This window comes from Thunnus thynnus, chromosome 19, assembly GCF_963924715.1.
Source record: "Thunnus thynnus chromosome 19, fThuThy2.1, whole genome shotgun sequence".
NCBI classification, from domain to species: Eukaryota; Metazoa; Chordata; class Actinopteri; order Scombriformes; family Scombridae; genus Thunnus; species Thunnus thynnus.
The window spans coordinates 1779377-1795746 of record NC_089535.1 but is presented as its reverse complement, the minus strand read 5'-3'; the positions used below and the strand labels follow the sequence as shown (position 1 = coordinate 1795746).

The 16370-nt window shown below is 38.5% G+C and overlaps 1 protein-coding gene across 1 annotated transcript in view; it reads right to left on the bottom strand.

The window, feature by feature from the left end:
- The window catches only part of LOC137170628 (uncharacterized), a 456230-nt gene that overhangs the window by 204713 nt on the left and 235147 nt on the right, over positions 1 to 16370 (bottom strand). Inside the window, exon 6 of the mRNA XM_067574136.1 lies at positions 8795 to 8890. Within this exon, the coding sequence (XP_067430237.1) occupies positions 8795 to 8890 (96 nt within the window). The remainder of the gene's footprint in view (positions 1 to 8794; positions 8891 to 16370) is intronic.

The window sequence follows — 16370 nt, the reverse complement described above, 5'->3', positions numbered from 1 at the left end:
GGTAGATTATTACAACAACAGCCCGACTGTTTACTGTCCCATCAGATCAGCTGACCAATCAATAAACAGATTCGATGAAGGGGTGTTGCCGTCCTGTAAAAAAACTTCCACAGAGGATACACCTGTGGTTCCTCGCTCCTCGTCTCCTCCAGGAGCATTTCAGGGATTGAAAGATCCTCCATGATGGCGGTGGAGGAACGGTTTCCAGGTCACGGGAGGAGAGAAGAAGAACAAATTAAAACACATGAGAGAAGTTTGTCTTCAGGTCTTTCTGCCAGAAAGCCTTTTTTTAACAGAAATCAAACCTCTTTCCTCCAGCAGCCAATAGTGTTAAAGTATTAAAGTTATTGACATTATACAGTTTAATTAAATACAAAATACTTATTGGTTACTGTGTATCTAAGCTACTATCTGTTATCACTTAAGAGAAAACAAAATCTAATGTTAAAGGTTCTATATGTAGAATTGTGAAGCAATTTACATGTATTAATAGTTTTTTATTGCCAATAAGTGAACAGGTAGTAATGTAACATAAAGAATGAGACCCTCCCCAACTTTCTCGGTTGTCTGTATCAGCCTGTGGTCTGATTTTCACGTGAAGAACTCGGGCTGGATTTTCTGCAGACTGAGTGGGAGTTAGAGATGCTTTGCTGAAACAAGCGAGTGCGAGCACCAGGATGTTACAGCTCATTAAATGGCTACAGGTGTCACTAATGAGAAGGAATCTCTGATTTCTATAAAATGGTTCATTTCACTATCAGAATCTGATCCATTCAGTCCAATAACATTTGGAAAGTCTAGAAGAGCCGCACGATTGAATTATTTTATCCCCATTCAAGTTAGCAGAGGGTTTAACCAGAAGTAGCGGCTCAGACTCACCAAATATTCTGCCAATTAATTTCTACATAAAGTGAAGCCCCAAAGAATCTTCTTGGGGGCAGAGTTACAGCTTATATGTAATTCCTATTGATTCAAGCATTTATTCTTAATGTCAGCTTCTCCATGGAATATACCTCTATTGAATGGATGAATCATTGAAACCTTGATTACTGAACCTCTGAGAAGCTGCAGCACAGCCCTCAGCAGAGCATCAAAAACCACTGCATAACTGGTGACCTGAACTCAGAGAGGAATTCATTATTGTTAGTAACTTCCCATCAGCATTAACAAGATGTTTAATCAATAAATACCATTGTCAACCCATTAGTGACTTATTTTATATTGAATATTCTTGTTATTCCAAATATAGTAATTAGTTGGTGAAAAATGATGTTTGTAAATCAGTTTCCAGGCCAGCAGCCACTGCAAGGATCAGGGCATGATGGGAGAATGGATGTCACCTGATCAAAGAGCTGATTGGTTCAGGAGTTTGATCAACGACATGACGTTTTATCTTCATTTTGGATTTCAGTTGTCTGACCTTCTACTAAGAATTCAGATGTGTTGATGACAACTTTTATCAGCCAAAGAGACAGAAAACATTCAATAAGCAAAAATTATAGACAGACACAATATGAAGATTATATCATTATTTAATTCTTGTCCATATTATGAACTGAAATGACATTTCATAACTTTTGATAACACGTGTGACTTGAAGATTTTCATCTGTACAGATGTGAAGCTCCGACAGTCTGAATATTTGACACATAAATGATATAATGTCTATTTCTGCTTTTTATTTCCTCTTGCATGAGTAGGTCTGATTTGTATTTTACTTTATTTGTTTGTGCATTACAAAATATTATTGTTTATACAATATTGAAACATTTGATATGTACACAGAGACATTCACATGTAGGTAACAAACACACTTTTACCTGAATAAACTCAACTATTTATTCATTTAAAGTAAATAAACATCTGTGCAGGAGAGGTAAGAAGATAAAAGCTGATACAAAGATCTCTCCCAAAAACTAAATTACATAGAAAAAATAATAATTTCATTTTATTAGAATTTCTTTCTTTCATCAATGAGATGTGAATGAGTTTGATTAGTGTGACATCAGCTGATTACAGTCGGCATGTTGACCAGCAGGTAGTGATCCGCTTGCTGCAACAGTTACATTTCTATGTAAAATAATTTAATAGTCTAATATTGGAGATTACAGAATAAATGTTGTTTTGATTATTGATTATAGGTCATTTTAACAGTTTATATTCTATCATACAGATCAGCATTAAAACAATGTTAGTGATTGATCAGCTGAGCTTGAGTAGATTGATCTGATAACATTTTATTAAATCAGGATCAGATCTAACAGGATGTAAATATTTCTGTGACTTCCTGTAGATTCTTTGAAAGCTGCTGGAAACTGTCTGACTTGACTGCAGCTTTTTGTCACTTCCTGCTGATGCTGCCGCCTGATCCCTCCACTTTACAAGAAAGGAGCAGTTCATCTGAAACAAGCCTACTGATCAGCTTTCCAATAAGGAGGCGTGTCGGTCGGTAAAAGACGTGAAGGCTCTTGTGTATCTTCACTCATGGCTCCTCAGAGCAGGAATAAGAGCTTTGGGACGACCTGCAAGATGGCGGAGCAGAACGACTTCCAGTTCAAGTGAGGATCCAGGAACCTCAGGTTTCTGTAATCCTCTACTGTGATACAGAAACCAGGTTTCTGGTTTACATGACAGGACAGAAATCAGCTGACTGCAGAGAGTCGACTGTAAACTGGTTACTGAAGTGCAGCTGAACACACTGATGAAGAGTTTTGATCTGATGAAGCTGAGAGCAGAAAAGAGGCTGAACTATGAGAGTGATTGATGTGAGAATCCATAACAAGAAAACCAACAGCTGCTGTCACTATAAGATAAACTCTGGCTTTACTTTCACTGAAGTGGATCAACAAATGATAATTAAACATTAAACTAAATGAACAGTTATATATCACAGAGGAGGCGGTTTCAAAGAATCATACAATTTAAAATTTAAAAGACGATTATGTGTCTTTGAAAAAAAAAAATTACAATTATCAACATCACACTTAAAAAGATTAAAATGAAATAATGTTTGTGATGTTTAAATATTTATATGAACAGTGTAGAGCTTGTTGTCTACACAGCTGTCTGATGTTGTTCATCTACATCACTGCATCTTTAACTGCTGTTCATTTAGCAAACATGTATCGCAGCCCTGCTCTGGTTCTTTCATCCTCTTGTTGTTTCATCTCCTCCAGCTTCTTGACCTTCTCTGTGTCTCCGATCTCCTTCATCTTCTCAATCAGGAAGTCCAAGTGGACATGAGTAGACAGTGAATTATCATTCAGAGCGATCCGCTCTAGTTGCTCCACATGATGGTAGGCCTCTGTAAGCAGCTGAATCTTCTCTGTTTTCAGTTTTTCCATCTCTGTTTGAAGATTTTCCAGAAGGCTCTTCTTCTGCTCACGTTCTGTTTTATTCTTTTCATATTGGTGTTTCACATCTTCAAAGGTCTTCTTAATTTTCCTGGTCTTGTCCACATATCTCCACTTTTCTTTCACATGATCTTTTGCAGGACACTTATTGGTACAAATAGTACAGCGACCTCTTTTCATGACCTCACAGTGTTTTGGACTCCAGGCCTTTGTGCATCCAGGATAGTGACAGTTCTCTTTACAGATGTTACAGGTGACAGCTGCTTTATAAAAAAACAACCTCTTCATCCCACCGCTGATGTCTTCTTTCTCTTTGTAGACCTCATCAACTTCTACAGTGAACTCTTTATTCTTCTTCATCTCTTGTTCATGTTTCTTCAGAGCTTCTTCAGTCTGTTGGATCTCGTTCTGCTTTAGTTCAGTCAGCTGGATTCTGTCTTGCAGGTTATGGATGCAGGCTGTTATTCTGATGCGTGCTTTCATCACTTCAACTGTTGTTATCAGCTGTTGAGGTCCAGATTTTTCCAGGAAGTCTGTGAATCGATTCATTCCTCTCTCTGTTACCCTCCATGCGTTCCCTAAAGCAACCTTATCTTCTTCTGTTCTCTGTGTGGTCTGGCAGTTATCAAACAGGAAGTGAACAGGCTGATTCTTCTCATCTTTGGCACATTTCATGTTTGCAGCTTCCAGAGCTTTCAGAGCGTTTTTAGGTGTTATTCCATTAGAGTGTGTGATGAGAGCGACAGTGTTTTTCTCAATGTCTTTTCCAAACAGAGACGTCACTGAATCAAAGATGTACTTCTGTCGGTCACTCAGTTGACTCACACTTGACTTCATCACCAGACCCACTGCATCAATTTCATGAACTCCATCTTCTGAACGAAACAAGTCAAATAATCTTAGACTGACTTTGTCATCTTGTTCAATCCCTCTGGTGTCTCCATATCCAGGAGTATCGATGATGGTCAGAGAGAAGGGCAGAGTTTTACCTTCAAAACCAAAGATCTTGTACACGATCACATCTAATGTCTGACTCTCTGTCTGACTTCTCTTCTCCTCTTCTTCTATGATCTCAAACCAGATGTTGTCCTCAAACTTCACTCCCATGGTGTAGTTGAACAGATTGTTGATCAGAGTAGATTTTCCTGCTCCTGTTTCACCTACAAGTAAGATGGTTTTGTTTTTCTTGTTCAGGTTTTTCTCACCAACAGTTTTTCTTGTCAGAGTTCCAAACTTCTTTTCCTTTGGTCTCAGCAGGTAGACAGCAGGAGATCCTGGAGAGATCAGAGAACTTTTGGAGATGATGTCCTCATAAGTCCTGTAGAAAAAGCAGAGATTCAATCAACATGTTCTTTTCTCATCAAACTGACAAATTAAACACATTTCTAATCATATACATGCCTACAGTAGTGGCTGGTTTAATAAACTAATAATAGTACAGTGGAGTATAAATACTGCAGCTGTGACATCTGTGATTGTAGAATATGAATAAAATAAAGTCAAACCAAACATCCACATTTGGGGATTTTAGTCTAAATGTGAGTTCTGGTTTTGACTGTGAGGACAGAGACTCAGATTACAGTCAATTAACAGGATCTCCTCCTGCTGTGTAACATACCAACCCAGTCTCACATCAAAATGTTTAATACCTACGTTGGTCCACAGTGCAAAACGGATTAGTTTCACAATAACGGCTCTAAAATTGTGAGATCCCTACGTTTGTTTTTGGCCTGTTCTTTTCTATTGGACTGCGTCCACATCATGTGACTGTCAAGTCTCTGTCTGCAAAAACAAACAAAATGGCTGACATTTCTTTTATTCTCAGTGGAAAATGCAATATTTTAGGATAGTTTCAATATTAAAATGTGTTTTGATGACATTTCCAGCAAGAAATGTGCATTTTATTTATAATCTTTGTTCAGTGAATGTATGTGATGTTTAGTTTGTTAGTTATTATGAAGGTTGTTTCATGTCTCGCTAGAAACTGTAGAAATGCAACATCTACTGTTGCTATGGTGGTTGCTATGGACCCTGCTGCTGCTGAAACCACGTATTTGCATTTTGTTTGAATCATTGTCTTTGTATTTAGTGTTTAGTTATCTGAGCTGTTATGTTATTTGTGTTATTTTATGTAAGCTATGTATGTTAGAGCAGAGAAATTAATTGAATTTGAAATCCAGAATTTGAAGCTTTGCGATTGGCTGACTGGAGTATCAGCTGCCAGGAAGTATTTTCCTTCCTGTCAACGTGTCAACATTTTCTTTTAATGATAGCTTTAACATTTGTCAACAAAAAAAAACACAAAAATGTCCTTGATAACTCAACAATATGATAGATTCATGTTAAGACCATCAGTTGTAATTATTTCTCTTTCAATTCTGAGGAATTAAGGGTTTTTATCAGTTTTCAATTGCGGAAGCGGCTTCATTACCCATGAGCCTCCATGACCGTTACTATGGAGACAAACAAAGGCCACTTTGTGTTAAGCTACAAAACTTTTATTTACTATAATATCTGCTATTTACTTTTAATTACTGAATTGATTCCATACTGATTAAGATTTTTGTGTGCTGTTGGTTCATTGAGGTCCTCCACCCACACACACACACACACACACACACACACTCACACACACACACACTCACACACACACAGACACACACACACACACTCACACACACACAGACACCCACACACACCCACCCACCCACACCCACACCCACACACACACACACACACACTAAGGACCCTATCTTACGCCCGGCACAAAGCAGTGCCAAGCGCAACACAAGCGTCTTTGTTATTTTAAGACCGACGCAGTTGTCATTTTCCCGTCCAGCACCCACATTGTTTAAATAGCAAAGAAACTTGCACCCATCAGTGTGTGGATGGCCGTGTTGGTCTTAAATGAGGTGTGATCAGGTGTGTTGTTGGCGCATTGCTATCTTGAGGCAGCAGAGAGCGATTGCGCTATTGACCAACAAAAACCTGGTCTGAAGTCAATAACAGTGTTTCACTGTTATTTTAAGGTGCATTATCAAGACGGTAATATGCAGCTACACAACATACGCTGTATGTTACACACACAGGACGCACAGCAGCACACAAACATGCAAAAAGTAACAAATAAAAGGATTACAATGTGAAAGATTATTATTGTATATATTAATATATTTTAAAAAATACATGTCATAATGCTCAGTCATAATATTTATTAGAATTAATTAATCGCAGTAATGATGGATTAAATTGTTTAATTATTTGAAAACACGTAGGTATTTAAACAGACGGACAGTAACTGATCAGACACAGATCAACTTTCCTGCTGCATCAATACATGATGACATGAGGAAATAAATGAGGTGAAAACAATGATTAAACTAAAGAAGGAAATAAATCTGCACAGCTTCTAGCTGCTGCCAGCAGCAGGATCAGAACCTTGGAGAACTGATCAAGTCCTGATAACTGTGTTAATGATTCTTTACATGATTAATATTAATGATTTAATTATTGAACAATATTTAACAAATATTCTTTAACATTTTGGAGAGTACAGTGATCAGGTTTCCATACTTTCAACAATTAAAACCCTGCTGATTTGACCTGTTACTCCATGACTGAACAAAACGATTTTAAAGAAACCAAAGATGTAATTAAAGAAATAAACCTTTTCAAAAAGCAAACGAAGATAAATTAACAACAAATTAATGAACAGGATGTTAAACTGGTGGTGCGCTTTCACTTTGTGCACGAGCAGATCAGTTTCCTCTGCAGAGAAGCTTCCATCTCACTACTTGGCAAATACACCATCATAATAGCAATCCACCAAGATACAAGTACACCTGGCTCTTAAAGGGAATGGGAGACGACACTCTGATTGGTTTATTGTATGTTACGCTGAAAACACACCCATGATTAATGAGGAGACTATGGACAACCCCTTTGAACCATGCACCTGGCACAGCGACCATTTTTCCACTGTTAAAATAGCAGAAGTGGATTTGAACACACCCTAAATGCAGTTGCACCATGCGCCTCAGACCGTGCGCTTTAGATCGGTAAAATAGGGCCCTTTGTGCGTTTGACTCCTTTTTGGCTAAAACATCTGAAATAAAACATAATCTTTACTTAACATAGATCATCTAGTTTGGCTGTACTAGATATTTGATATATTCAGTAGATATATCTTCTCACAACCCTATTTTACAAGCCTACTTAGCTCACTGGATGAACGACAACTGTGGTGCTGATTTGTATCAAGCTGCATGCTGCTGCTCTCGGGAATTGTAGTTTTTAAAAAATATTAACATTTTTCCTAGAATAAGAAGTTGTAAATAGTGAATTGAGAGTACACTGAGGAGTTTAAGGGGTTGGTAAACACATTTGTGTTATCAGAGGTCAAGGTTCAAAGGTCAGTATTTCACAGCAGGAGCCATGTAGAGTCTTCATACTGACATGTAAAGGCCTTTACATACTGGGGGTGTTTTTTTTTTCCGTGCTATTAAATCAAACTGTTGTTTGTGTCATGAGTACTTTCACATAGAACTGAGTATCCTGCTGTATGTGTTTTGAACTTATTTGCCGTATCTATATTGATTGATCAGCTCCCAGTCTGTCTGTGAACACTGCAGGCAGACAGGTAGGTTCACTCACTACAATGTGCGGAGAAATAAAGCCAATCAATCAATACATTGATGTATCATGTATCATATGTATCATCACCATGTATTTATAAATACAAACACACGTTCAGTAAGTGTCTGCTGTCAGTCAGCCTGGTGAAGGCAGTTTGTCCTCTCAGCTCTCCAGGAGCTGCAGCTGTGGACAGAGACGCTGAACGCAGGTCAGAGATCATCATCCAGTGATGATAATGATCCTCCTCACTCGATAAAAGAAGAGGAGAGCGTTATATCCGTTCAGTCCACACCGGTTCCAACCTGCGTTCAGCGTTTCTGTCCACAGAAGCAGCCGCTGGACAAACGGCCCTCACCAGGCTGACTGACAGCAGAATAAGCTGTCACAAATTCGTATCGCTGTCGGTGTTATTAGTTTTGATGCAAACGCAGATGATTTGCAGGTGATTATTTCACATTTTCGTGTTGTTTATTTGCGTCACTGTGTATGTGTAAAGGCCTTTACTCTCCAGGTTGAGACCTTTTCAAAGATGTATTTGATTTGAGTCTACATCAAAGTTTTAATTTTCTCATTTCATGGACACAAGCCATCCCAGGCCTAGTTTCACAGAGCACTTTGAAGGTCCAAGATAAAACATGAAGCTGATCAGTTTATTGATCTTGTTCCTGTCAACTGATGAAAACACAACAGAATAACATTCTTCCTGGACAAAATAGTGATGAAGAATATGTTTGCTATCAAAAGTTTTAATATAGGTAATAACTTTCCTTGTTAGAAACGCCGTTCTGTCAGGTTTAAGTTGATACCTTTCACTGTTCAAACATGGGGGTGGAGTCATGGACCAGTCACTCCTCATGGACACATAGCTGGGGGCAGGAGAGTCTGGTCTCTGCTGATGGATCCTGAAACAACAAAAGACAAATTAAAGACAGTTTAAACCTGAAAAATGTTGAATTTTGACCACAATGTCACTTGTTGAAATCTAAGAACCAGACAGATCATCTGTCTGGTTCTTAGAATCAAAGTGTTGTCAGTTTCAGTCTCATCTATTCCTCCTTGTAGACGGAAGAATTGTCCAGCTGATCTACACAAATAGGGGGCAACATTTCACATCCCTTCCCCTTCCTACACGGAGATAAATTACAACATAACTCTGAGTAACAACTGAATAGTTACACACATGCTCCTAGGATAGGTGTCAGTCATAAAATGTCAGAGAACTCACTGATAGTAAAACAACTTTTTCTACCAAACAGCATCATTTTTTCATTAATTGCTGCCATTTTACAACACAGTCATCCAGTAGAGAACTAATTTATTTATATGATATTTAAGTATCGACCCAGTTTACAATGATGTTCTACAATGCCAAATGGTTCATGGTGCAACTCAGTGCAGTTCATCAGATCAGCTGATATAACCAGCTGATGTCTCACCTGGCCAGTGTCTGCAGCAGCAGCTGGCTGCTCTGACAGTGTAGGTGCAACTTTCCAAACAGGTGTTATTTGGATAAACTGACCACATATTACTACCATATTACCACACATACTTTAAACAGTCCTACAGTGACAATCTCAACAGCATTCAGCCTGGATCCACCATTACTGCTAGGGCTCAGGGCAGCTACTTCTTCTTCCTCTCATGTTGGACTGAGGGAAGACTGGACGCTACAGTGACTCACTATCACCCCTATGGTACAAAGTGGTATTACAAGACAGTACAGGCCAGACAGGGCTGGAGCTAGCTGGTTAGCATGCTAACTTCAGTAGATATCTCTGTAACACAATACATATAAGTCTATGACATTACGTCAAGACTGTGATTTCTTCACATTCTGATAAATTTAGTTAATTTCAGAATGTTTAAAACTAAAATTCTCAGATATTCTTACACATTATACCTTTAAAGAATAAGTAGCCTAAATTATAAGAACTTAATTTTTTCCATTTCTTAGCCCTGAGGTAATGGTTGAAATAATCTGTGTGGCATAAAAATGTCATCTTAATGAGGTTAAATAAAAAAAAAGAACCTATCCTTAAAGAATAATCGTTGGGCCCCTGGCACCTTCATGCTGGGGCCCTAATGATATAGCTACTCTAGATGGCATTACCCTGGCCTCCAGCTCCACTGTAAGGAATCTGGAGTTATCTATGGTCAGGATATGTCCTTTAACTCCCACATAAATCAAACATCAAGGACTGCCTTTTTTCACTTACGTAATATCACAAAAATCAGACACATCCTGTCCCAAAAAGATGCAGAAAAACTAGTTCACGCATTTGTTACTTCTAGGCTGGATTATTGCAATTCCTTATTATCAGGCTGCTCTAACAAGTCTCTAAAGACTCTCCAGCTGGTCCAGAATGCAGCTGCACGTGTTCTGACTAAAACTAGAAAAAGAGATCACATTTCTCCCATTTTAGCTTCACTACATTGGCTTCCTGTAAAATCCAGAATAGAATTGAAAATCCTTCTCCTAACTTACAAAGCTCTTAATGGTCAGGTACCATCATATCTTGAAGAGCTCATAGTACCGTATTATCCCACTAGAACACTGCGCTCCCAGTATGCAGCTTACTGGTGGTTCCTACAGTCTTTAAAAGTAGAATGGGAGGCAGAGCCTTCAGCTGTCAGGCTCCTCTCCTGTGGAACCATCTACCGGATTCAGTCCGGGGTGCAGACACCCTCTCTATGTTTAAGAGTCGGCTTAAAACTTTCCTTTTTGATAAAGCTTATAGTTAGGGCCGACCAGGCTCACCTTGGATCAGCCCTTAGTTATGCTGCTATAGGCCTAGACTGCTGGGGGACTTCCCATGATGCACTGAGCTCCTCTCCCCTCCTCCTCCTCTCCATCTGTATGTATTCATGTAACATTAATGCATGTCACTAACTTGGCTTCTTCCCCGGAGTTTTGTGCTTTCTCGTCTCTCAGGAAACCTTCAGCTACAGACCGACTGCTGTCCAGCTTGATGCTGCTGCTATTATTATTATTATCATTATTAGGCATATTTCTATTATTATTATTGTTGTTATTTTTATTAGCCCGGTTCTGCTTGAGGTTTTTTTCTTGTTGATGTCACAAAGTGCTGCTCATGGAGGAAATGTTGAGTCTCTGTAAATTAAAGAGTTCAGTCTAGACCTGCTCTATGAGCCCTTGGCGCTATATAAATAAAACTGACTTGACTAATATTTCTCTAATAATGTCCTCTTGCTGTTAAGCTGCAACATAAAGTCAACATGAAAAAATTGGTAGCTGAGCTGAGCTGTCACCTTGATGACAAAACACATCATCAAGGTGAACAACGTCTTTTACTCTGCCATGCTGTGTGCAGTGGAAACATACTTGAACTGTGCCAGCAGGACTCGACTACTCGTAACTGATCATGGCCTGACTCAGTATGACGACCACACAATGGAAAAACACTACAGTTCTACAAAACACATGTAGAGCAGAAGGACAGAAACTCATGATCCCTCCCTCCAGGATCCTTGAAAGGGTAAACAGCTGGTCCACTGATCCAGAGTAGCATTTTAGTGTATGCAGTCTATAAAACTAAAATCCAGCCTTTGTGATATTTTTTATGATATTTCATTTCATGTTAGAACATTCAATATATTTTCTGTTTATCTGATGCACAAACGCAGAGGACGTGACGTAGCTAGGTGTGAAGGATCATGAATATTAATGACCAATAATAGATGTGTTTTTATTATGTTTCCTGTAAACTCACTTTGGTCTGGGTTACAATATTTATATTATGTACTGGTTTGCTGTAAATTTCAGATGCTTTGTGTGTTCATTGTTTTAAACTTGGTGTGATGTTGCTACTGGATGATTTCCTGTCTCTCCAGTTACAGGGCGTATGAATGAATTGATTATATCATTTAGTAAGTTACATTATTTCTTGTTTCTGTCACAGATCTGGTGGTGCAACATGCTTCAAATGAGAGCAAGAGGACGTCTCTGTAGTGTAGAGTTGTGTTTTAGAGTGTCGTTATCAATGAAAGCCTGTTTGTGAAGCACTGCCTACAGCCTGTTCAGAGTTACTTGTTAATGTTTTTGGTTGCTGTGTGTGTGTGTGTGTGTGTGTGTGTGTGTGTGTTATAAATTTCAAGTCCCTTGTTGTATTGATACCTGTACCGTATAACGTGGCTGTGGCTCCATCTACAATAAATCATCTTCTGATTAGGAATAAACCTGCATCCTGTGTGTGAACTGTCCATAGCTGAATATGCTGCTACGCTGCTTTGACATACAGCATGTTGGTATTTAAGTTTGTTGTCTGTTGTGTGTAAAATCTTCTAAAACTGGTATAAAATGTCTCTGGCCATTCAGATTAATACAAAAGTCATGAATGTTGCGCAGCATTTAATTTGACGTCATCATATAAACTTTCTCTCAGCCCCCCCAACTCTGACTGACTTCCAGCATCCCCAAATCCAGGACCAGGACAGAATCCCCATCACTTCACCTCAGTCTGAGTTTGAACGATCTGCCACCTTTCCAGCATCCAGCATAAACTTTCCCAGAGAGGCTGAGCAGTGTGATACCTCAATATTTAGATCAGATCCTCTGGACCCCCTTCTCTGTCAGCTAAGACAGCCCCACAATGTCCAGAAACTTCAGCATCTCAGAGTGTATCTCATCAACTCCTTGTTTTTAACTCCCCCTCAGTGACCTCCATCAGAGACATGGAGACATGTTCTCCTCGTGCTCCTTCTGTGAGCACAGAATCTGCAGTGCTTCTGGTCTCCTGATACTGTCTGCTGCTTCAGCTTCCCCTCATCAGCAAATGTTCAAAAGCCTAAACAATACAGTGACATTATCTTTACTTACTCTCCATGTGTTTTGGAAAGAGGAGGTGGATCCATGGTCTTATTGTTCTCTACGGACGCACAGCTGGAGTCAGGAGATTCTGGTCTCTGGTGCTGGATCCTGATACAAACACAGTACTTATGAATTCACAACAGAATAACATTCTTCCAGGATAAAATAGTGATTAAAAACATATTCAATGTTAGTGTTTTAATACAGATAATAAAATTCTTAATCAGAAATTCCTTTCTGTCAGGTTGAAGTTGATACCTTCCAGTGTTAAAATGTTTAGGTTGATCCATGGACTCTTCATGGACAGACAGCTGGGAAAGAGGAGGTGGATCCATGGTCCTATTGATCTCTACGGACACACAGCTGGGATCAGGAGATTCTGGTCTCTGCTGTGCAGGATTTCAGGAACAACTTCACTCACTTCCAACGTCTGTGGAGAAGAAAACAGTCTGAAGTCAAAACTCAAGCATCACTTTGTTGTTGTTGATGGTGGTTTATGATATTATTTTCTACAGTCTCTCTGTAAGTAATCTATATTATACAACAAATATATATTTTTATATATTTGTTGTTGTAAATGTTAATATTTTTATCATATTTGTATGTATTTATATTTTTGTATAGATGTGTGGGATTATGTGACAGTTTTTGTGATTATTTCAGACACTGATAATGTGTTTTATCTTGATTATGTATCAAGTCCTGCCATGAATTGTTCATATAATGACGTCAGCGTGATGCAACTCATTTGGTGTCTATATAAACTTTACTCTTTGTCATGTTTGATAATTGCTTTTTTTAATGTATCATTAAACATTAATTTTAAGTCAACTGACAAAAATTTCAGTCATTCAGCTTAAAGACCAATCCACATTGAGCCTGATCCTGTGGATAGTCTATTGCAGGAATTAATAATAATATTAACAACAAATAGAAATAAAACATTAGACTATTTTCAATAATAATTTCCTACCTGTTGTATGATGACAAGTCAGTTATTGGCATTCCCTAAAAACCCCCTCTGATTGGTTGAAGGAGTCAGATAACCAACTTCAGACTGACTTCAGCACAGAGAAACACATCTGCAACAATATAAAACATGAAAACATCAAAGTTGTTGATGGATCATCATTAACATTGAAAAGCAACACATTCACACATGACTATACACAAACACTTTCAACAACTGAGTGACTCATTAAACTAACAGTGAGAGCAGAGAGGAGTCATTAAACACTGAAAACTGTCAGTTATGACCTTACCATACGGAGAACAATGTCTGCGACACGGTGGTGAAGAAAACGAAAGTAAAATAGTTCAAACACCCAAACAGAGAGGAGGGAAGGAGGAGGTTCACAATAATGTGACTTCCTGCAGCAGGTGCAGTCCAGATGCAGCTGACTGCTTCATGTTAACATGTTGAATGTATTTTGTCCAGAGAGTGGAGTCATGTCTGTTATGTTATCCTTGTTTCATTATGATGCCTAAATGTTTTCTGTTTTTGTCTCTATGTTACATGTTGTAAGACTGATACAATAAAGAGTTGAAAACAAAGATACAGCAGACAGCTGTATCTGTCTGCTGTAAAACACAATTTTAAATACTAGGATAAAACATAAATACTCTCTGTGTCTCCTAGTCATAACAAACCTGAAACACACTCAGCTCTCATCCTGCTGCTGCATGTTGATCTGATCACAACAAAATGGCTTCCTGTAACTCCTCTCTGACACTCTGTCACTGATGTGGTGAACAAGTTATTCAAGTAGTTTAATAATATTTAAGAGATACTTTCACCATTTTATTCTCATGACTGGACTATCAGAACATTATGTATTTATATATCATGTATGGATGGTTTTGCATGTTAACAGTTTATGATTTGTGTGTTTTTGTTTTGTTTTTTAACTTTAACCATTAAAATATCTCCAAAATGATTCCAACTCTGAACTGTAAAAGATGTTTCACAGAGGAGGTGTATTCATGTCTTTTAACTGTATTTTACTGAAGTATTTTTAAAAAGTGAACAGACTTTATGAAACGCACGACCAACTTCAGACTGACTTCAGCACAGATGGAACATGAACAGATCAGAGATTTTGAAGCGTCATAAATGTTTTAACTTCTCTGCTTCTTACATTCATGTGGCAGGTGTAAAAAGTGGAGATGCACCAGTTGTTGAGGTTTGGCAGATATAAAGCTACCTGAAGGAGGAACAGAGTGATTATTTTGGCATTCAGGGAAGGCGAGACTGCAGGAATGACTGACCTGCTTCCCTGCTGGGTTGAAGGCGGCTGGTAGTCAGTACGGAAATAAATCTACGTACCAGAGCATCAGTGGTCTATTAGCTGCTCCTGCTGTGGGATTATTTGTATCATTTGTCTGTTTGTTTTATTGAGGTTTTCTTTCCTGTCTAGTCCGCCCTGGTAAGTGAGCTGGTAGCGGGCAAAAAGATACGGGTATTGCCCTTGGAGCGGACTAGTTTTCTTTTTTTCTTATTTTTGTTTGTTTGTTTTAATATCAGTCTGCCTGCTGTCCCACCATTAATCCCAGTCAGCCAGTCAGGGCAGGTTTAAGGTGAGCTGTGGTTGTTAGTCGGTTGCTGTGAAGATAGTCACGTGTTCCAGTTTGGAGTGTGTTAACTCACCTGGTGTGTAGGACTTATTGACTGCAGTGTGCACTGGTGTGTCTTAGTTAAACTCAGCCCCTGCCCTGTTAGTGATAGCTGGGAAATTAACTGGGAGGAAGTTCAGGTGGCTGAATGTAATAAATCTCAATCTGATCGTCTGCAATAAAAATACTTACTTTACATCTTTTATTGTCATTTCTTATGCTAGTGACTTGCAGTGAGTGTTACATTCACATGAAACTAACGGTGACAGCAAAGAGGAGGAGGTCTGAAACACTGAAACAGTCACAGAAAGACGAAGAAAGACGACAGAAAATCCTCTGAGTCATAAATCACAAGAAATGACTTTAACCAGGAAATAACCACAAAAGGTCAGAGAGGAGAGCCCAGAGGGTTTCAAAGTGGCTGATTATTAAAAATATATTCAGCATGAAACGGGACTGTTTATGTAGAAAAGATTTTCTTTTTAATATGTTCAGATACACGTTGTTCAGCAGACATCTATGTATCTAATATTACATTTGTAAATGTAAAGGATAATCTAATCTCATCGAGAAAACTGACTAAAAGTAGATTTAAGACCACAGCAACTAAGACAATGATCCTTCAATGCATACCCAGAGCTAAGCAAGAAGAATTATCCAATGAAATGAACAGCTTGAACTGGGATGATGTTCTGTCCTCTGATGATCTGGACTATGGCTGTGATACTTTTACTCACACAATCAACTCTGTGAGGGAAAGATTTAATGTGAGGATACAGATAAAATCTATAAATAAAAACTATTTACTGTTTAATGGTTTAATGAACATTTGTGGAAACTAATGAAATCTAGAGATGCTGCACTAAGGAAGGCAGTTAAAACTAGAAGAGACACTGACATGCTGATTTATAAAGGTTTAAGGAACAAAGAGAAGCAAAATC